The 23,385-nt window shown below is 42.5% G+C and overlaps 1 protein-coding gene across 1 annotated transcript in view; it reads right to left on the bottom strand.

The window, feature by feature from the left end:
* PPM1H (protein phosphatase, Mg2+/Mn2+ dependent 1H) overlaps positions 1-23,129 on the bottom strand; it is a 294,472-nt gene extending 271,343 nt beyond the window's left edge. The window contains exon 1 of the mRNA XM_043888274.1: positions 22,882-23,129. Within this exon, the coding sequence (XP_043744209.1) occupies positions 22,882-23,126 (245 nt within the window). The 5' untranslated portion in view covers positions 23,127-23,129. The remainder of the gene's footprint in view (positions 1-22,881) is intronic.
* Between the last annotated feature and the right edge of the window lie 256 nt (positions 23,130-23,385).

The raw sequence follows: 23,385 nt of genomic DNA, 5'->3' as shown, positions 1-23,385 counted from the left end.
AAGAAGAGAACAAGCTATGTTCCCAGAAACCCTACACAACAGAATTTTATTAATACACCAGTGTAGCTCTGAAAACTAAAGGCAGATTTGTTCCCCAGCTGTTCATAGGTATTGGCACAGTGAGGTCTCAGCATTATCCAACTGTTTCCACCTGGCACTGTCAAAAACCATTAGCTCGTGAGTGATACATGAGCAAGGACTACCTACTACGTCCTTTACAACCCCTGTAATTTGCACTCACATTTAGAACAAATCTATATTCAGACCCATGCACAGCACACAATCCAGGCAGGCACAGTGAAGGGATGATCATGGCAGAGGGGACCATGAGGGGTGCTGGGAAGCGAGGCAAGGCTAAAGACGAATTCAAATCCCAGAGAGAGTCATATGGATAAAATGGCCAATGGAGATGGGAAAGAGGAGTGGGGAGGGGTCTGGAGCGCCTGGGAATAGCAGTACTGAAAGGAGATCTGTGTGCAGAAAAGGGAGCAGAGTCAGAAAATCAGAAAAAGGACCAGAAGGAGGGAGTCTCCGGAAGTTAAGAGATACGAGAGTTCATGGACTAGACAGTGAGCAGCAGCAATGACTGCCCTGGTGAGACTGCGGAAGATAAACAAATTTAAGTAACCGCGTGAGCCTGAAAAGTCGCTGGTGACCTCGGGCAAGCCTCTTCCCGAGGAGCACTGATGTGGAAGCCACACGTGGCGACTACCCACAGCGGCTGAGCTGCATCCTCTGTCACCGCCCTACGCGCCCGCATCTTCTCTCCTCTCCAGCCCCTCCACTGCCTGGCTGATTTCTTCAAGGCTCAGCTCCTGCCTCATTTCCTGCGGGAAGCCTTTTCTGACATCCCCTGTCCTGGGCACTGGGCTCCCCGCAATGCCCCGTGTTGTTCAGTTAGATGGGTCTCAACTAGACACCTTGCAAGAAGTGCCCTCTCTAACCTGTCTTTGTGCTCCTAGCACCCAGAAGAGTTCTTGGCACCCAGTAGGCTTTCCATGTGTGTTTCTATAAGGAAGGAAATAAAGAGCTTAAGGAAAGAGAGCAACTGTGTGCCCAGTAACTTGAAGGGGTTATACGGACTAGAAGATGGGATGTGCCCTTTGACCCAATAGCAATGACTCCACACACCTTTATGCAAAGGGAGACGATGCAAGACGCTGGGATCACAGATGAAGGAAATGGAAGGCAGGGCACATATGGGTGTGTGTGGCAGGGAGATGGCGTGTTAACACTTCCAGCAAAGCATTTGTCTATCTAAAACGGCAGAGAATAAGAAGGATGGTGTTAAAGAGGCCCCAAAGTGGCCTGGAAGAGGAGCTGGTGTTGAACTAAGATCCAATAAGATGGAAGGTAAGACCCTCTGCCGACACAAAAAGAGGCAGGGATGGGATTGTTAGCTGGAGGGAAAAAGAAAAGGTCTGGAAAAGGACTAAGCAGACTGGTAAGGAATCAATCATAAATGAGATGATAACAGAAGCAATATAACCCCTTTTCCTTTAAATACCCAGTCGTCCCACTCCCATCACTCCCTCTTTCAACTTCCCCCTCAAATCTATCCTTCCTTTCCAGGTGAAGACTCTTCTTGATCTACACAATTAGTGTCAGACCTAGACCATTGTGATTGTCCAATTCAGTATTTCCTTAACTGTGTTTCTGAAAATGTTAATAAGTGCACTTACCAAAAAAGGTGAGTACATGGATTTCATAGTCAGATATATTTAGGAAGCAACACTTATTCTCCCTCAGCTTGGGGTTTCAAATTTCTCCATCATGAATTAAAAGCTCTAAGAAATCCTACCAAGAAATCTACCTAACTCTAACCCGGTATGGGTGCAGGCTCTTTCTGAGATGGCACCTATTAAATATATAATAAAAACAAGAGTCAGAGAAGGGTAAGCGCTCAGCGTCTCTACCGCATACCATCCCCTCCCTCCCAGTCAGCCCCCAAAGCCTGCCAGTCTTACATCTAGAAGCCCTCCAACAGTCCCCTTTTCTTTCATCTCACCACCATACCTCACCTTCACCTGTTTCTCTCCTAAGCCTGCCGAATATTTTTCCAAAATAACTCATCACGTTATTCACAATGCCTGCTTACTTAAAAAAAATTTTGTGTCTACTTACTCTTTATGATATAAAGTTCCTTATCATGATATACAAGGGCCTTCATTCTCTTCATCTCAATCTACATCAGCCCTGCCCTTGGCCTCTGTGCACTATTTTTTTTTTTTAATGTCTGGTCTGACACTTTCTAGACTAGGTTTTACTTCGATTTTAATTGTAATCAGTCAGAAACCTCATGGCAAAAGAAACTGGCTTAGGGTTTCGATGGTCCTCGAATGCATTGTCAAATGCAGGCAGTAGCAGCAGCGTCTGCAGCCCCGTGCCTTCGGCAGGGCCTTCCAGTTTCACGGTCCTGTTTTCTACAACACACTCTACATCCGTGGTGTTTCCATTAAGCAGGCCAAGGAGCGTCTGGCACAGACTGTAGCAGAGCTTCTGCAGGACATATCCCAGTGATACCACCAGCAAATGAAGGAGGATGCCCTCATCATTATCATCTCTCCTGTAGCAAGAGTTGTGGTCCACAGTGAATTCACATTAGACCTCCATCCACGATAAATTCCACCAGGGCTAACCTCCCACTGTCCCTCCACTCCTCAATATATAATGTGGAGAGTCACATCCGAAGAGCAGCCCAGCAGGACTTCCAAATACAGAAGCATCATTCAAATATTTTTACCAGACTATTTTTACCATAATGAAGGGAAGCACCAGTCTTACAGGAGGTTCCAGAGGCCTGCCTAGCAAACATAAAAAACAGTCAAAACTCTATTAGCACCCACTCTTTCCATAAGAAGAGAAGATCATGGGACTTTCCTGATGGTCCAGTGGCTAAGACTCCATGCTCCCAATGCAATGAGCCCAGGTTCAATCCCTGGTCAGGAAACTAGATCCCACACGCCACAGTGAATATGGAAGACCCCTGTGCCAAGATGAAGACCCAGCACAGCCAAATAAGTAGATTAATAAATATTAAAATTAAAAAATAAAGAAGACAGGATCATTCTATGTCTAATGCCAGGGGGTTCAGGCTCCAGATGAAGACTGTCTCTGTGAAGCCTCAACAAGTGTACACCTAACAAACTCTCACAAAAGATAATTCTAGTTCCCAGGAATATCCAGTTGCATACCATCATGCTTTTATTCACCCTGTTGTCTCCTTCATATGTCTCCTCCATCCAAACCCATTCCTCAAGAATTAAACCAGTGTCAGCTTTGCCAACCCCCTGCTGAGCTCCCAATGCCTTTGTTCAATGTCTTTATCCCAGGAGTTCACTGTATTATGGTTAGACACCTACCATTTCCCCCGCTCATCTGTGAACTCTTTGAAGATAGTGGAAGGTTTTTTTAGAGCTTCACATTCAGTGGAGTTTAATAAATGTGAACTGACTGAAAACTGAATTAATGTTTCCTGCCAACCTAGCTGAGATAATCTAAGTTTTACTTGAATCTGTTATGGCTTATTATAACAGTGGGCATTACTGATCATAGGTTGTTAAAATTATGTTTATTAAAGAAAAGAAACTATTTTACTAACATAACACAATCTAAACATTTTTTGTTTTTGGTGTATATCCCATAACAGATTCTAAAAAGCTTAAATGCCATATGGTATGAAATGCAGCTAACTCACCCTTCAATTTATAAATAACCAACCCATCACATTTAAGGAACAGAACAACTAAATTACTTAGTTTCCTTATAATACTGCAAAATTAGCTTTACAGATGAGGTAAAACCCTGCTTTGAGATATGGTAAAAAATAAATATATCCCAGGAAAGGACACGTGACTTAAGTTAAAAAACTAAGAGTATGTGCTTCTTGTGAGAAAAATTAGTGGTACACACTGTTTTGAATGGTTTCTATTTAAACTGGAATAGCCCTACTACAGAAATGGATGCTGAAGCAGTTCTGTCAGGAACAAAGATACAGAAAGTAAATCAATCCTCTTAGAGTATCAAAAAGCATAGCAGAGAGGAAGCTGAAGTAGGTAATGATCCAGCCACTCATCCCTAGCCACTTACCCTTGACGACCTTCAAAGAGCTACTGATGCTAGTAGCTGGTCACTTGACATCTGAAATGAACCTACCGCGGTACTCACCCTCCACTCTAGGAAAAGGTAGCACATTCAACTCCCAAAGAGCCAGTACTGACTAAAAGAACTGTTCTCAACACCGGGAAATTATCTCCTGCAGGGACAAACTTTAAGTAGTCAGCTTCCCAGCGCTTTTAAAATATAATTGGATTTCCACGAGTTTTCAAAACCAAATCTTAGGCAAGATCACCATGCCCTTTACTCTTGGGTCAGAGCTGCTGACAAGAGCCGAGTGATTACGGTGGCTGCGGGGCCACATACGAGATATTGATTTAAACTGCATCAATACAGCTGCTGTCCTCCGCAACCTAACCGCCAAAGCAGAGGACATCAGCTCTGCACCAAGCAACAGCACAATTCTGAGCGCTGGTGATGTCCTCGGTCACCCACCCTCAGGGAACCGGGCGCTCACCAGAGGGACGAACCTCAACACCGGCTGTGACCTTCATTCCTTTTTTTTTTTTTTTTTTTCCTGGAAAGGATCAGTAGGTTTCACCCAATTTCATTTGTCAACTTTTCATATACTCTATTCAGACATCTACATACTTTACAAATAATAGCTTGACTGTAACTGCATCATGCCTTTAAAAAGGACATCCCAGAGTGGAATAGGAACCAATTATGCTGAAATCATCACCACTATTAGTTTTATCTCACTGATAAAAATGTATCCTTCTAGACAAAAAATTCAAATAGAAACTTTTTCTAAACAGATACAGTAACTGCATTATCACTCCCAAAGAACTGGATGGGGGGAGCCTAAAAACTGAGTCTCTTTAATCCAGGAGAAGCCATTTGTTTAGAGTGCGTTTGTTTGTTCGAGAAACAATGTTACAGTCTGTGCTCGCACTCACCCCTCTGCTGCACAGGATGAAGGGTGATCCTCCAGGCAAGGAGTCTAGTCTCCATCCCACCATCCTGGGTTTACCAGGCTGTTAGATTCAGAAGTGTGAATCTCTCAGTTCACTCAGCTGTGTCTGACTCTTTGTGACCCCGTGGACTGCAGCATGCCAGGCTTCTCTGTCCTTCCCCATCTCCCAGAGTTTGCTCAAACTCATGTCCATTAAGTGGATGATGCCATCCAACCATCTCATCTTTGTCACTCCCTTCTTCTCCTGCCTTCAATCTTTCCCAGCATCTGGTCTTTTTGAAAGAGTTGGCTCTTTGCACCAGGGAGCCAAAGTATTGAGCTTCAGCATCAGTCCTTCCTATGTATTTTCAGGGTTTTCTTTAGGTTTGATGGGTTTGATCTTGGGGTCCAAGGGATTCTGAAGAGCCTTCCCCAGCACCACAACTCGAAAGCACCATTCTTTGGTGCTCAGTCTCTTTAGGGTGCAACTCTCACATCCATACACGACTACTGGAAAAACCATAGCTTTGACTATACGGACCTTCATTAGCAAAGTAATGTCTCTGCTTTTTAATACGCTGTCTAGACTTGTCATAGCTTTTCTCCCAAGCAGCACACACCTTTTAATTTCATGGTTGCAATCACCATCTGCAGGGATTCTGGAGCCCAAGAAAATAAAGTCTGACACTGTTTACTCTTTTTGCCCATCTATTTGCCATAAAAAGTGACTGGACCAGATGCCATGATCTCAGTTTTTTGAATGCTGAGTTTTAAGCCAGCTTTTTCCATTCTCTTCTTTCACCTTCAGCAATTAAAACACTGTAATTAGATTTTCAACTTACTACTGCCTCTGCTAACATGCAAACCAGCCAACAGATCCTCCAGAGATTTTATGATAATACAAATAAGATAAATGAGAAAGCACTAACTTTTATGAACTATATATAAGTAACTTACAAGTCGGTAGAAATTAACTTATCAGTGCACAACCTCTGTTATGCTTCTTATTCCCTCTTCAGAGCTGGCAAGAACTCAGTCGCTGTCCTAACTGAGAACTGAAACAGTGAACCAGCGTGTGAAGCCACGAGCTGAGCAGGAGAGCCAGGGCAACCTCAAGCTATTTCTTCAAGGTACGCAACACCCCCAGCATCATGTCATTCCTCTGTCAAACTAAGCTAAGGTTTTCATCTTTTCTTCCCAAGAATGTGTGTTGGTCACTCAGTCATGTCTGACTCTTTGCGACCCCATGAACTGTAGCCTGCCAGGCTCCTCTGTCCACGGGATTCTCCAGGCAAGAATACTGGAGTGGGTAGCCATTCCCATCTCCAGGGGATCTTCCTGACCCAGGGATCAAACCCGGGTCTCCCACATTGCAGGCAGATTCTTTACCATCTGAGTCACCAGGAAAAAAAAAATGTGAGCCTCTTAAAATCTGTATCTTTTCTGCCTTAGCCCATGTGAAGCATACAGCAAATCTATGATAAATGGTATAAAGAAAACCAGTACAATCCACTACTAAATAATCCCAGAGCTGCTGTAAACCTAAACTGCTCAAAGATTTGTACTTTTAGCTCTAACCCTAGCAAATTCTGGCCCCTGTTGTTTTCATTGTCTATTAAAGGCGGACAATCCTGACCCCCCTCGATTGTCTAGTAGTCTTAAGCAGCCCCAACAAATGACACATGGAGCAAAGTCCTCTACTGTCTGAAACAAAGACCACAGACAGTGTGAAGAAGTGTACTCCTGAATTAGTGCAAACAGTCACGTTGGAAGTGGAAGATCTACATTCCACCGGAACTTTAAAAAGTGCTCTATAGTTTTCTATTTGTAAAATACAGTTCAAAAAGACAGAAAGTTATGCCATTTATTCTCCACATGGGCAGTTTTCAAAGTATGGTTGGAACCCCTGGGATCTCCAAGACCCTTGCAAGGGATACAGGAGGTCAAAATTATTTTCATCATAATGCTATGATGTTACTTTCCTTTTTCACTCATTCTCTCATGAATAAGAGTGGAGTTTACTCATGAGTGTGATAGTACAACCGATTAAATGCAGAAGCAGATAAGAATCCAGCTGTCTTCTATTAAGGCAGATGCTTCCCCCATGGCTCAGAGGTAAAAAAATCCACCTGCAACATGGGAGACAAAGGTTTGATCCCTGGGTAGGGAAGATTCCCTGGAAAAGGAAATGGCAACCCACTCCAGTATTCTTGCCTGGAGAATCCCAAAGATAGAAGAGCCTGGTGGGCCACAGTCCACAGTCCACTCACAAAGAGTCGGACACGACTGAGTCACAGAGTCAGTCAAATGGACCTGCAAGTGTATAATGACGCCACTCTTCTTACTAAATTTTTGTTCTGAAAAAATGGTATTTTTTATTTAAAATGTTTCCATGTTTATTTTTAACTGAATTTATAAATATTTGTAAAAATGTCTCAGTTTTATTTCCCAATACAGTAAATATATATATACAGGTGTACTCCATTTTCTTGTATTCGTTTTATTGTCTCAGAGATATGGTCTTTTAAAACAAACAAACAAACAAACAAACTGAAATGTAAACCCTGAATCAAGCAAATCTATCTGTGCCATTTTTCCTAACAGCATTTGCTCACTTCATATCTCTGTGTCACATTTTGGTAATTCTTGCAATATTTCAATGTTTTTCATTATTGTTATATTAGCTATCATGATCTTTGATGTTACTACTGCAAAAAAGATTACAACTCACAAATGGTTAGCATTTTTTAACAATAAAAGTTTTTTTTAACCTAAGGTGTGTCCATTTTTCTCAGGCATAATTCTATATTATATTCTCAGTGGACTACAATATAGTGTAAACATAAACTTTATATGCATTGGGCAAGCCAAAAAGTTTATGACACTCATTTTATTGGTGATATTCACTTTATCGCAATGGCTTGGAACTGAAACCACACTATCTCTGAGATATGCCTGTATAGCTGACAAAACCAAAAACTCTTTAGGATCAACTTGGGAACCAATACCAGTTTAGGAGTAGAATTTAATGAAATTAAATTTTAGTACAGAAATTTCTTTATTCTAACTGGTGTATACGTACATAATTTTAAATAAGAAGATACTGGGTGGGCATTGGACAGAGGGAAATGGCCCAATTACTTTACATGACTTTGAGTTTTCATATCAAGCAAAAAGTGTAAGGTTCAGCACAAATAATCCATAGGTGAACTAAATCATATTAATAGATGGTGCTTAATTCAATAATGCTTTAGCTTGTGCACTGAAAAAGGGTTAATGAATAGGAATCTTATGAATACACCAAATCCCTACCTCCATCTCCCAAAATAAACTATGAAGGAAAGAAAATGAAGGAAAGGGAAAAACAAAAAAAGCTGAGTAGATGAGAGAGCAGAGAAAGGATGGATAATGTTCAGAAACTTCAGTGGGCTTCTGAATTCAGTGTCCATGCAAACAGACTTTCATTTCCAGCCACTCATATACCAAGGAATCTACTTTTTCTAGAAGAATCTGTTCTTACTGCTTACCTCCAGCTAAGAGTCAGAAAGCTAGATGTACTTTTTCCCTCACAGGGCAGTCCAGATGCAGGGAATACAATGCAATGTCTCCAATAAACACTTACTAATGTTCAGAGATTTATGTCTGAAATTTGTAAATACTGTGATAACTGTTATATTCCCAGGTGTTGTGCTCATAATTTGAAATCAGCCATAGAACAAAGGTGATCTTTGCTTCATCTGACATTAAAAGAACTCTACTGATTACGTCCCCATTATTTCTGGTCTATATATTTGAGCACTAATGTATACAACTCTGTATTAAGTATTAAAGAAATTAAAATGCATATGATGATGCCCATGCCCTCAAGATTATTCATGAAAAGTTAAACAGTTAAAAACAAGGGATGTCATCATTTATCCTTCATACGCATGACAGCCAATGAGTGCCTTAGCTCTGAAGACAGACAAAAGCATTGAGCAGTTCTTCAGAGTTCGGTTTTAGACTAGTCCTTAAGGGTCACTTTTCTAAACCTCATAATTTAATCCTAAATCTGAAAAAGAAGTCTGGATCAACAAAAACATTACTTTGGTAACGTACTTTAAAATAAAGGACATAAATGATATTTCAACATCACCGAAATGACAATGAACAATGAAGCAGTATTCACACTGAACGCTGATATTTTCACACTACTGAAGTCACTAGAAATACTGGAGAAGTCCAATTTGAACACTTTCCCCAGAAGAAAATGCCACTTTTAAAAGTATGGCTTAACAAAGTTTTAGCTATAAGCCTATTCATTCCAGGACTGTTTTAATAGTTAAAAAAAAAAACAAAACAAAACTGCCTACCACCCAAGAAAAATGTATGTTAAAATCATAAATGGAATACAATGTAACTACTAAAAACAGCAGAGTACAATATTTATTGACATGAGGAGACAGTCACTCCAGTAACTCCATTTCAACTGAAAAAACTACTACGCAGTATGTAGAATTACCCCATTTTGTAAACAAATACAAATGTACTTTAGAGATACAAATGACCAGTTGAAGATACTTATGAGTCATAGAATTTATACGTAATGTTTATGTTTTTCATAGTACTTAGATTTTGAAAGTGCCTGCAATGAACACCTATCAATTCTGCAATAAGAGAAAAAAGTATATCATTATAAAAATATTAATTCTATGTTCCTGACTGATGAATGCCTTTCACTACCTTGGCAGGTCAGAAGCCTTCTAAAGACGTTTTTTAAGATCTTCTCACCCACAGTCAGTGGATGATAGAAACTGTTTCAAGATCAACGTTTGCCCAAGGGTCAAAACTCTGTTAGAAAATAAAAATGTTCTCAGCAGGAGTTTAATTAAATTTATAGCTGACAAGCATCAGACTTTTCAGGTAACTTGCAGCACTTTGTGAGCCAAGAAAATAAAACAATTAAAACATCGTTTTTCAACACGGAAAAGGACATCGGGGACTTTGAAGTAATGTGCTACACATGTGAATCCCAAACAAAATAATCTCAACATGAATATGAGCTGAAAACCCAGAGGTACAAAAGCCAAGCCTGTCAGCAGAGTTCCAACGTGGTCCAGGCTTCTTAACAATCAGGGAAGGGGGAGCTTTCCTGGCGGCCCAGGGGTTAAGACTTCACGTTCCAATGCAGGGGGTCTGGGTTCAGTCCCTGGTCAGGGAACCAAGATTCCACAAGCCTGACGGCCAAAACACCAAAACACAGAACAAGTAATATTGAAACAAATTCAATAAAGGCTTCAAAAAAAATTGTCCACATGAAAAAAATAAAAATCATCAGGGAAGGAAGCAGTAAGAGACCTAAGCTATTTTAAATATTGAAGAGGAAAAAGCAAATGAAAAATAGGTTGTGGACAGTAAGGACTCAAACAGTAATAAAACAACGGTTAATCCTTTGTGTTTGACTTAAATGCTAGCAGTTCTTTGCAATCATCACCACACCCCACCCTTCCTACTGATGAGAAAATATTGACCTGGTTAAAAAAATTTGAAGGGGCAGCAATACTTATTTTATACAGCTTGCTGGATAAAACCTTCCATGAGGGATCCATCCAGGAAAATAAATAAAAGGGTCTGTAACAGAGAGGGTTGGGAACCAGGACTGGAAGGAATCTTCAGTAGCCCCCAGAGACCAGTGACACCCCTTGGTGCCCCAGAGGATGGCGAGGCGGTGGGCAGGGCTTCAGATGGTGTGCAAGGTGGGAACAGGCCAGCGTGACCAAGTGGCACATCAGTCCTGACCTGATGACCGGGGGCCCTGAGAGAGGAGGCGGGGCAGGGGTTCAGCAACAGGCCCCTGCAATCCGCATCTGAGCACCTAGATATTTTAAAAAATAAACACCAGCTGCTATAGTCGGAGTTGCCAATTCTTTTCTTCCCATTGGTGCTGCACTGAATCACCGGCCCAACTCTGGACACCTGGTTCTAACAAGCAGGGAGCACGGCCCCATTATTAACAATCACAGGGCAGGGTGCCAGGCGCCCAGCTAATCTGGCTCTCCGGCTCTGTTCTAAACCCTACTTTACAGGGTAAAAGCTGTCCTAAAGGGCTGAAAAAATTGCTCAGTTTTTCCAAACATATATTTTAGAGTTCATCCTCATAGGTTATTTGTTTGCAACAAAATACTGTGGCTATGTCCTCTTATAGAAACAAAAAAGAAGGAAACAGTGGACTCCCTTGGTGGTTCAGGGGTTAAGGCTCAGAGCTTGCACTGCACGGAGAACAGGTTTGATCCCTGGTCAGGGAACCAAGATCCTGAAAGCGGTGTGCTGAGGCCGCAAACCAACAATAACAAAACAAAACTCCCGGCTTAATAGTTCTTCCTGTAGCAATACCAGTTTGGTTCCCTCCATCCCCTCACGTTTTCCTAAGCTATTCATATTTCTCATACCTAAAAATCTGTTTCCTGCTAAGCATTTATTTTCTTTTATTTTTGCCAGTTGTGTGTTCTAAATATAACTTGTCAATGTTTGCCTTTTCAAAAAGACAAAGAATGATTATGTAGTACATTGTGGCAGACTATTTAAATATAGTCTTTCAATAATGCACAGCACTTTTATTTAAAAAAATCAATGTTTCACTTGAGATATTTTCCCCCTCCTATACTTATATGAAAAAAGTTACCTGGTAGAGACGCACCAGTTTTCAATAGCTTAAATGTCTATTTGTCAACTCCCTGAAAGGACTACAGAGTGCACGAATTTCCTTGGTCTACTCGGCTTGGCAAATAATTGACCTCTCTGCTGGCCCTAGAGCCCTGCAAAGTTCATTACACGGCCCAGCCAGCCAGCAAGGCTCCATGAGACCTGCCTAGTTCAAGGCGCCAAGGCACGAATTCCCCAAGATGGCCCTGCAGGAGCCCACGCAGCTGGCCTTGCTGACCCCCAAAGTTCACGAACTTGAAACATTCCATTCAGACTTGATTGTGCTTAAGTAAAAACTAAGAACTTAGGTAACAAAACTCCCAATGGGTGTGCATGCTCAGTCATGTCTGACTCTTTGCCACCCCACGGACTTCAGCCCGCAAGGCTCCTCTGTCCATGGCATTCTCCAGGCAAGAATACTGGAGTGGGTAGCCACTCCCTTCTCCAGGGGAACTCAACCTGCATCTCCTGCACAGGTGACTCCGTGGTAAAGAATCTGTCTGCCAATGCAGGAGGCCTGGGTTTGATCTCGGAGTCGGGAAGACCCTCTGGAGAAGGGACTGGCTACCCACTCCAGTGTTCTTGCCTGGAGAATACCATGGACAGAGGAGCCTGGCGGGGAACAGTTCATGGGGTAGCAGAGTGTGGGACAAATCTGAGCACAACAGTACCCCCAAAATAAACGTTAAAAGGGACTGGCTCATCAAACCTGACTCAGGATGTGAGCCCCAGTATTCAAAATTTCTCAGTTTACTTCCTCATGTTTAAGTAGCTGCTAATAGTAAAACACATAATCTATTTATTCACTTTAGCAAAACACCACTAGGTAAAATGAACAGACTTTCTTGAATCATAAGAACTATTAAGTGGTTTTAAGACTTACAGCGTTTCCAAAAACATTAAAACGGTGTGGGGGGGGGAGTTATTTGAAGTTAGGAAACGATGGTAATTTTGAAAATGTCTGGACTTTTAAACATAGGAAATGCACATATATTATGAAAGTTAATTTTTTTAAGTGTATTATACTCAACAGAACTTTTTTTAAAAGCTTTGAAACTCATCCTTTCATATAAAATTTGATGTGCTAATTAACGTGTCCTTATGGAATTTTAAGTCACCTAGAGATTATACATTATTCGTTTCCTCTGAGTAATAAAATATATTACACTCTCTTCTGTGGCATTTTATTTATGAGAATATGATGTCCATTAATGAATAATTTCACACAATGAATGGTCAGGTTCAATGATTCAGCCCTGGTCACTAGGATCATGGAACAGCATGAGATTCTAAAGTAACATAAGTTCCCTCTGGGCTCATTCTCCTTTTATTAAAATGTATAACAAGTGCTTATATTTAAATATACACGGCAGGGATTACATGGGGCTTCCCTGACGGCTCAGCAAGTAAGGAATCTTCTTGCAGTGCAGGAGACTCGGGTTCGATCCCTGGGTTGGGAAGATCCCCTGGAGGCAATGGCAACCCACTCCAGTATTCTTGCCTAGAAAATTTCATGGATTAGAGGAGCCTGGCAGGCTACAGTCCATGGGGTCATACAGACCTCTACAAATGCAACTTAGTAGTAATATTTTTTCTCATAAATAACATATAAAGAAAATATAGGGAAACACTTAAATTTTACAGTCATTCAGAAAAAAACTAAGTCAGAAATAGTATAACAAAGAAAGCGCCATGGATTCACATTCCACACCAGAAAAAGAGCAATTAAGCAGGTACTTTAATTTCCCTAAACCTGCTAGTGGATTACATCTACTTCAGAAGTAAGGTAAACGGTAGCTCAATGGAGTCTTTGTTATTCTGAAGCACTTTTCAGGCAACGGATTCAGCAATCTTCTCTGAGCAGTGTGCTCCTCAGTTCATATTCACCTGCCAGGCTACCAGCTGAAAAGACGAGCGACTCAAGTTTTAAACCAATTTTTCCTATTGATTTAATTGAACAAGAGCACATCAAAGAGATGTGTCTTCTATTTCTGCTTTTCAATTTGACCCCATGTAAAACTCTCTTCTGGATGAGTATTAAGTTATGGAAAGTGTATGGACTAAGTGAGGATTTCTGCAGGGCACCAACGCAGAAGTTCAGGCTGGGGTCCCCCCGCCTCACATGGATGAGGACCTGATGGTTTAGGTGGTTTTCTCCACTGAGAAAGTCAAAGCTACTCAAACCTATCTTTTAATTTACTGTGGAAAATAACTTCATAGCATGAATCAAAGCCATTGGAATAAAGGAAATATACACTTAAAAAAAATAACGAGAATGGGACTTCCCTGGTGGTACAGTGGATAAGAACCTGCCTGCCAACACAGGTGACTCGGGTTCAATCCCTGGGCCGGGAAGATCCCACGTGCCTTGGAGCAACCAAAGCCCATGAACCACAACTACTGAGCCCACATCTAGGGCCTGTAAGCAACAAGTGCTGAGCCTGTGTGCCCCAAGGATGAAGCCGCCTGCCCTAGAGCCCCCGAGATCCAGCTGCTGGGCCTGGGTGCTGCAATTCCTGAAGCCCACATGACATAGAGCCTGTGCTCTGCAACAAGAGAAGCCACTGCAGTGAGAAGCCCCTGTTCACCGCGACTAGAGAAAGCCCGCATGCACCAACCAAAACAAATAAAGAATTAAAAAAAAAACAAGAATGGATTGATGGATAGACAAATGATTAAGCAAATATAGCAAAATGGGTATTTTGGAATCTAGATGGTGGGCATATGTGCGCTAAGTATACAATGGTTTCAAGGTTTCTGGATGTTTGAAAATTTTCATAATGATGCTGGAGGAAAATTACTCAATTAAAATCACAGTGAAGGAGACAGCAGGCCCCATGGGAAAAACCTCAGTCTGGAAGGGAAGACTGGTTCTCAGCCTAACCCCAGGAACTCACAGATTTTAAAACTGGAAAGGGCCTTGGGAATCCTCCAGAACAAGTAAAATAATGGTTTTGAGTCTGTGAAAAATGAGAAAAATAGGAGCGAAGCATTTTCAAAGAAACTAAAAACTTTTTTTTTTTTTCTTTCTGAGATTGTATGTCTCTACACTTCTGGTTCAAAATATCCTTTATTTCATAAAACATTAGTATAGTAGATAAGAAATTTGGCTTTTTATGTCCTCACTTAGCAGTCAAATCTGGTCACCCTTGATTTCTGATCAATGTCCTCATCTCCTGTCTTGACCTTCAGCAAGAATCCCCCTACCCTTGATGTTTCCTCTTAGTAATTTGCCATCCACTGACCTCATTGCTCGGCTCTTTGGTTATAAATTTCCAGCTGTCTTTACTGTCCTGGGAGTTTAATCTTATCTCTCTCCCCATTACAATGTCCCTACTGCCAACAGTCTTGAATAAAGTCTTTCTTACCATTTTAAGTGCCAGGATAATTTCTTCTTTAATCATACCTTTGTACAGGTATGTATACAGGTCTTGGGACCTTCAGGTACAGAGAACTTGGCACCTAATCATAATACTTGCTGAAAAGAACAATTTGCTTCCCTAGTATGACCTTAACACTCCAAATACTGAGGTTTGAAATTTCCCAGAAGCATTAAAAGACATTCAAAACAAAACAAACAACTTCCCCCATCGTCAGTTTTGGTCTCTTATAATCTTAATACATGATTTCATTTCAACTTAATTTCAAAGAATAACTCTAAAGGGGGAATGACTATGCCATAAACTTCTCTTCAGGATGATGACTATGTCATAATTATGGACCCAGCATAGGAACGCAATGATTTTATTGATTGGATGAGAAAAATAAAGGAAGCAGCTGAATGTTATTTATTTCCTGAGGGAAAATCTCATAAATTCAAGGGAAAAATTATCAGTCATCTGTTAAAATTAGGCAAATCAGAGAAAATCATAAAGATACTTAATTCTTAAATTAACTTATTTTTTAAATGTTTTAATTAAGGGAACAATTCCGTTTACAATTGCATCAAAAAAACACCTAAGAATAAATTTAACTACGGATTTGGAAGACCTGTACACTAAAAAGTATAAGACACTAATAAATTAAATTGAAGAAAATACAAGTTGATGAAAAGATACTCTGTGATTACAAGTTGAAAGAGTTTTGTTAAAATGTCCACACTACCCAAAGCAATCTACAGATTCAAAGCAATTCCTACAAAAATTACAATGGCATCTTTCACAGAAATAGAACAAACCATCCTAAAGTTCGTATGGAACCACAAAAGACCTCAAATAACCGAGAAATCTTGAACAAGAACAAAACCGGAGGCATCACACTTCCAGATTTAAAACTAAAGTCATGGTAATACAAACAGTAGGGTACCGGCGTGTAAACAGACACACAGGTCAATGGAGCAGAGTGGAGAGTCCAGAAACAGACTCACAACCATGTGGTTACTTAGTTTAGGACAACCAACCAAGAGTACACCGTGGGGAGAGGTCAGCCTCTTCAGTAAGGGGTGCTGGGGGAAATGGACAACACAGGTAAAAGAAAAACGAGATTACTATCTTACATCCTATATGAAATTAACATAAGATGGATTAAAGACTTGAATGTAAGATTTGAAAATTCCTAGAAGAAAACATAGGCACTAATCTTGACATTGATCTTGGTAATGATTTTTTTTGGATTTGATACCAAAAGCGAAGGTAACAAAAGTAAAAATAAACAAAACAGGCTACATCAAATGCAAAGCTTCCGCACAACAAAGGAAGCCATTAGTAAAATAAAAAATCTACTGAATGGGAGAAAATATTTGCAAATGTATCTGATAAGGAGTTTATATCCAAAATAGATAAAGAACTCATACAACTCAATAGCAAAACAAACAAAAACCCCAAAATCCTTAATTTTTAAAATGAGCAGAAGATACATTTTGCCAAAGATATACATGTGGCCAACAGGTACACGAGAAAATGTTCAGTATCACTCATCATGAGTGAAATGCAAATCAAAACCACAATCAAATACCATCTCACGCCTCTGAGAATGGCTATTATCAAAAAAATGAGAAATAACAAGTGCTGATAATGGCGTGGAAAAAAGGGAACCTTTGCGCACTATTCATGGGAAAGTAAATTATCAAGACCAATACGAAAAACAGTAGAGAGGTCTCTCAAAAAATTAAAAATAACTATTATATGATCTAGCTACTTCACTTGTAGGTATTTATCTGAAGGAAACAGAATGCTAACTCAAAAAGGTATCTGCATTTCCAAGTTCACTGCACCGTTATTTACAGAAGCCAAGACACGGAAACAGCCTGAGTGTCAGCTGATAGACGAATGAATAAAGAAAATATGAGATATATATAAAACATATATATACTTAAAATGGAATATTACTCAGCCATAAAAAGAAGGATATCCTACCATTTGCGACAATATGAATGGACCTTAGTGCCTCATATTAAATGGAATAATTCAGAGAAAGACAAACACCATATGATCTCACTACTACTTAGAATCTTAGAAAGGAAACAACCAGACTCATAGACAATGGACTGACGCCTGCCACGGACAGGGCCTGAAATGAAGGTGGTCAAGTTGTACAAACTTCCTGTTATAAAATAAGTCCTGGGAAGGTAATGTACAGCATGGTGACTATAGTCAATAACACTGTACTGTATATTTTAAAGTTACTAAAAGCTTTCACCACAAGAAAAAAAAAGTGTATCTGTGAGTTGGTGATGGGTGTTGACTATCTCACAATGGCTGATCATTTCACAGTACATGCATGTATTGAATCATTATGTTGTACATTTGAAGTCAGTATGTCAATTATATGCTCATTTTTAAAACTGTCTAGAATAACACATTTTTAGAAGTCAATTCTATTATGTAGTCAGCTTTAAATTATCAGCCAATATTGATGTAACTGGGCTTCCCTGGAGGCTCAGACAGTAAAGAGCCTGCCTGCAATGTGGGAGACCTGGGTTCGATCCTGGGTTGAAGACGATTCCCTGGAGGAGGGCATGCAGTCGACTTCAGTATTCTTGCCTGGAACATCGCCATGGAGAGAGGAGACTTGAGGGCTATGGTCCATGGGGTCACAAAGAGTAGGACATGACTGAGCGACTAAGCATAGCATAATGATGTAACTCTAACCAGGAAGCACTCTGTGGTGGAACAAAATCAGAGATGGTGTCTATCTAGCTGCGGCTGAAACACAGCATTAACACAGGATCTCACAAGAATCAAATCTTCTGTCTGGAGCAGCCCTAGTCTTTGACGAAATGCAGCCATTTTTCTAAGAAAAGGAACAGCCCAGGAGCTCCACCCCAGAGGGAATGACTTCATTATAATCTGAAAAATGGAAGAGAGCTTAGCCACCTGCTTTAAAGTAGGAGATTAATACTTTCTGCAGGTTAGTGGAAAGGTAGGTGAAATATTTTAGACTACTTTGCACTGACCTTCAGAAAACTGCTAAGGAGAGCTCTGTTAGTGAATCTTCCCCCCTCCTCTCCTCCCCCCGCAATAGTACACCCCATCAATTCCCCCCCTTATCCAACAAGAAGTAGAGAACCTCAAGTTTCCTCAGTTACAAGTCAAAGAGGAAGTTCCCAGGGAGGAGCTCCGCTACCAGGTATAAGAGGGGTGGGTGTAGCAGAGGTCAGAAGGGAAAGACAAAGGCCAGGGGATTTCTGAGCTTGGGGCCAGGGAGAAATAGTGGTTTCTTTGTCATCACCACTACCCAGCCAACTAATGTGATTTATCTGTAATTGCTAATTAGGGCCAGTGACGTGGGAGATGGAACAGCCTACAGATTCCAAACTAAATCCAAATACTTGTGGGCTGTTTGCTGGATTTAAATAAGGTTATTTCATCAACATTTTCACTACCTTCATGAGACAAAAAGGACTTATATAATGTACATTTTAACAGAAGCTCTCAAAGTAGCTTTCTTTAAATACCCATGTCTGGGGCAGTTTTGTAAGAAAAATAATAGGGAAAAAAATTGCATAGTTACAGCTATAATCTAAGTAAAATGATGCTGTAACTACGACTTATTCTTCCTGTACAAGCAAAGAAATCTATCACTGATAAAACGAATATGATGGTTTCACAGAGCACTGCACATTCTCTGGCATTACCTACTGTTGTAGTTTTAGGTACAAAGTCCACATTCACTTGGCTCTCTATGTCCAACTGACCATCAGTGGGAAAGATGTTGGGCAAACAGATCAAAGAGAAGGAAAGTCAAACAGCACTCCTAACCCATTAAAAAAACTGAACCCATTTCCAGGTGCTTGTAGCACTTCGGTAGTATTTAAACTTGTGGAGAAAGAAAGGAAGCAGCTGCCCTATGAGGTCTCTGGGTCAGACCATTGCTTCCCATGGTTCTCTCTGAGCTGGTCTAACAGGCTAAGTCGGTAATTTAATACCAAACTTAAAAAAAAACAACAACAAAAACTTGCTAATCCATGTTTTCATAAAGATTTTTAACTCAGTGAACAGTGTCTGTAACTGCAATGTTTTAGAGCCTAGCAGACAGCTTTGAAACAAATGGCTAAACTTTTCAACCACAATAGGAGGCTTTCTGAGGAGCCAGGAAATTCCATGTAGCACAATGCCAATAAATACTGAATAAAAGAGGGTTTTCTGTTTCTAGATCCCCAAATCTTACAGGGATCACTTAGGCTACTTCTCTAGTTCTAGAACCTATAGAGGGGCTTCCTTGGTGACTCAGCAGTAAAGAATCCGCCTGCCGATGCAGGAAATGCAGGTTCAATCCCTGGGTTGGGAAGATCCCCTGGAGAAGGAAATAGCAACTCACTCCACTATTCTTGCCTGGGAAATCCCATGGACAGAGGAATCTGGTGGGCTACAGTCCATGGGGCTGCGAGAAGTTGTACACAACTTAGTGACTAAACAACATAGCTTATAGAGCAACTCCTTTTGAAAAGGATTAACAGTAAGGTGCAAAAGCTAGACCATTTCTCCTTTTATTCTTTTTTCTTCCATACAAAAGTTCAACATAAGAGTTCAACTCTCCTCTAACTCCTCATTACCAAGTGATGTCAATTCCTCCTCCTCAGGAAGGCTTACAAAGTACCTCACTTTCTAGAAAGGTAAGCAAACCACCTGTGGTTCAGGCTGTGACTCACACCCCTCCGATCCCCACTGTGAGCAATCTTACCAGTTCTCTCTCTCTGGTACCTTCTAAAACAAAGATAATTCCTCCTCCCAGCAGATCCTGAGCAGTATTACTGGCAGCCGCCTCTGACCATAACCACAGTTCCTACTTGTCCTTCTCCTTCTCTATTTCAACCATTTTGATCATTCGGGATGTACTGTCGCAGGAAGATGTGGTTCAAGGTTTGAGGAAGTAGTTCATCACAAGGGAAGTGGCAAGACAATGTTAATGGTTAATCCGGGATACAGATGGATGTGCCATAGAGTAACACACTGGGGGGAGGCAGTTTGGGCTTCCCTGGAGGCTCAGATGCTTAGGAATCTGCCTGCAGTGCAGGAGACCTGGGTTAGACCTCTGGGTTGGGAAGATCCCCTGGAGAAGGGAACGGCAATCCACTCCAGCATTTTTCCTGGAAAATTTCATGGACAGAGGAATCTCATGGGCTACAGTCCATGGAGCAGGGAGGTAGTTTGGTGGTATGGGCTCTGCAGTCAGGCCGCTTAAGTGCAAATATAGGCTCTGTTAAGGTGGTTAAGACTCTGGACAAGTTGCTTAACCATTCAGTGTCTGTATCCTTATCTATAAGATGGAAATGTTAGTACCTACCTCACAGGATTGTTGTAAGACTCAAAGGATATGATACAAACCTGAAAACATTACAATCACTAAACAGTAAGCATTATGCTAGTTACTTTTGAAATGTACAGTATGTATACATTCATGAAATGTATAGTATGTTCTTTTGAAATGTATAGTATATATTCATTTCATGAATGTATACATACTATACATTTCAAAAGAATGAGGCAATTCTATATTATTTCCTTGGAATAAAGTCCATGACATAGTATTTTGTGAAACTACAGAATAGCATGCTTAGTTTGAGTCTATTTGAGAAAGGAAAAAGAAGATCAGGATATATATTTATAGGTGCATCCAACTAAGTCTACAAAGGCAGGTACCACTACTCAAACACGGAATTGCCTGGGTAGATGGGGGCGGCTTACATTTGTATACAGGTCTTTGCTTGAATTCACAAGTATATATTAATTTCATAACTAGCTTTAAAAACTAAACATTTTACAGTGGCCTTTCTAACCTTCCAATTGAACCTCCCTTATGTTCTAGTCAAGGAAAAGATGAGCTTCTTGGAGATAAGGAAGCTAAGGCCCAGGCAGGAGGAGGTAAAACCCTGCCACAGCCGCATTTCAGACTCCCTTACAGTCTGTATAGCCCTTTGCACATCATCTGCTTGCCACAGTTTTCAAACTGATCGTTTTTCCCCCCTTCCCCTTCCTTCTTGCTATCTGAGGTACTCCTTTTACTGTGTTCAAGTAGCTTCCACATTGTGTTTTAACATCTTTCTTCCTAGGTCTCATAACTTTCTCACCACTTGCCTCCTTATCTCTGCCCTTCAGACCTAGGTGCCATGGCCCTGGTGAACCCACTGGAGTGACAATGGGTCCCTACACATTTTGACAGGCATAAGCACCCCTTTTACAGAACTGTAGGACAAAGTTTGCTCCAAGTTGATTTTTGCCTTGCAAAAGTCCAAACGATCTTCCAAGCAAGATGGAGGGTTTGGCGGAGTCCGAGGCGGTATTTTAGTCAGGAAATAGTACTTGCTGCTTTGGAAGGCACTTTTCAACCACACAAGTGTTTTTGCTAGCTTTCTCCTGAAAGGTATAATAATACTTTGTACCTCCCTCACCCCCAACGCTCTCTACCAAGCCTGCCCTTTATTATGTGTTAATTTTTATTGTTTTAGCACTCATCACTCTCACCTGTTTCCTATTTTTCACCCTCTAGTCACCTACCGCCATTTATACATATTTTCTGTTTCAGCACGTGGGGAAACAACTAGATGACGAAAGGGGAAGGAAAACAGAATTCGGAGTTCTCGGAAGAGGGTCTTGCAAACTATCGGTCACCCCGGAACCCGGAGCGTCGGGGATCGTGCCTGCTCGGGGCTATCCGGGCCACCAGAACAGGGTCAGCATCAAAGCGCCCGGCTTCGGGAGAGCCGATTGGTGCCCCGATGAGCCAATCAGAGGGCGAGGCTGGGCCCCGGCGGGGGAGGGCCCAGATTATAGAGCGGATGGAGTTAAAGGAAAAGGGGCAGGTGTGCCAGGCAAGGTTTCGCGTGCACTTTTGCCCCCACCGAGCCATCATTAATCCCGAAACTCTGGTCTCCTAAATTCTACCTTCCGAATTTCCCAGTTTTATGACGCTGTGTATAGGAGAAATAAACAGCCCTTATCCTACCATTCATAAGACGCTCAATGGAAGAGCTGTAGAGTTGGGGGTGGGGAGGCCATTAAAATCCTTCCTCTCTCCTTTCCCAGTTCCACTCCAGATCGTCAACGTAACTCAGGCGGTTCTTGAAATAGTAAATCACTCAACCTCTCACTTAATCGGCAAAGCTGATTACCCAAATGCTATCATTAGGCACCTGGAAGAAGTTGCCCCCTCCCCAAGGACTGGGGGAAACAGTATTGGCATTCACTAAAGGCTCAAGGTTTTCCCACCCGCAAAAGAGAAGCCAAGGAGCTCTCAGGCTGAAGTCTGAGACCTTCCGAGCTGTGCAACCCAGCGCCGGTCCGCGGCCGCCGGGACAACCGCCCCCAACGCCCCAACCCCCGGCGCAGCGACAGTTTCTCCAAGCTCTACCCCACAAACTTCACGCGGAGGCACCGACCTGGGGGGATGGGCGCACAGACACCAGATTTCCCTGCTGTGTTTCAAACTTTAGCAGGGCTGTTCCACGCACTTTCTTCCAAGTGACACAGCCCCCGGATTCACACACGCGTCCAGCCTTAGCTTTCCCACGGTCCAGCGCTGCCACCCACCACCCAAACCCAGGCTGGAGACGCCGCGTCCTTGGGGCTGGGGGAAAGGGGAGGAGGAGAAGAGAGGAATGGCCAGCCTAAGTTAAGAGGTGCCCTCCGCGGCCTGGACGCCAGCAGCCAGCGGAGGGCCCTGGGGCCGAGGAACAGGAGAGAGGAGAGCTGGAACCGTGCGGGGAAGGGCCGCGAGGAGAGAAGGGGCGCCGCCGGTGTCGCTGCACTCACTCTGCGTAGCCAGTGGCCCAGGGCAGCCGCCGGGTCTCCTTGAGGATGAGGATAGGGCGGGCGATGTGGTCGGCGCTGCACTCCACCTCGTCCTGAGACAGCCCCAGGAACTCGGGTCGCCCGTAGGGGAAGCGCAGGGGCAGGTCCGAGCCTCCGCAGCCGCCGCTGCCGTGCTCGGAGCCTGAGCTGCCAGCCATGATGCCGCCCATGAAATTGGCCACGGCAGATTTCACTCGAGTGAGCATATTACTCCGGAGCCCGGCAGCAGCGGTGCGAGCAGGGGGCGGCGGCGGCGGCGGCGGCGGGGCCCGGACGAGGCGCAGCGCGGGGCATGCAGGCTGCGGCGGGCGCCGGGCGCACGGGCAGCCGGGCCGCGGGGCGCGCCGCGCGGCTCCCAGAGCCTACTGCTGCAGGGGGCCGAGCCCCGGCCTCCCGCGCTCCGTGCCGCCGCCGCCTCCCCCCGCTACACTTCCGCAACCGAGCGGCATGGAGCGGGCCCCCGGC

This window comes from Cervus elaphus, chromosome 3 (assembly GCF_910594005.1).
Source record: "Cervus elaphus chromosome 3, mCerEla1.1, whole genome shotgun sequence".
Taxonomy (NCBI): Eukaryota; Metazoa; Chordata; class Mammalia; order Artiodactyla; family Cervidae; genus Cervus; species Cervus elaphus.
This window is presented reverse-complemented; position numbering and strand designations above follow the sequence as displayed.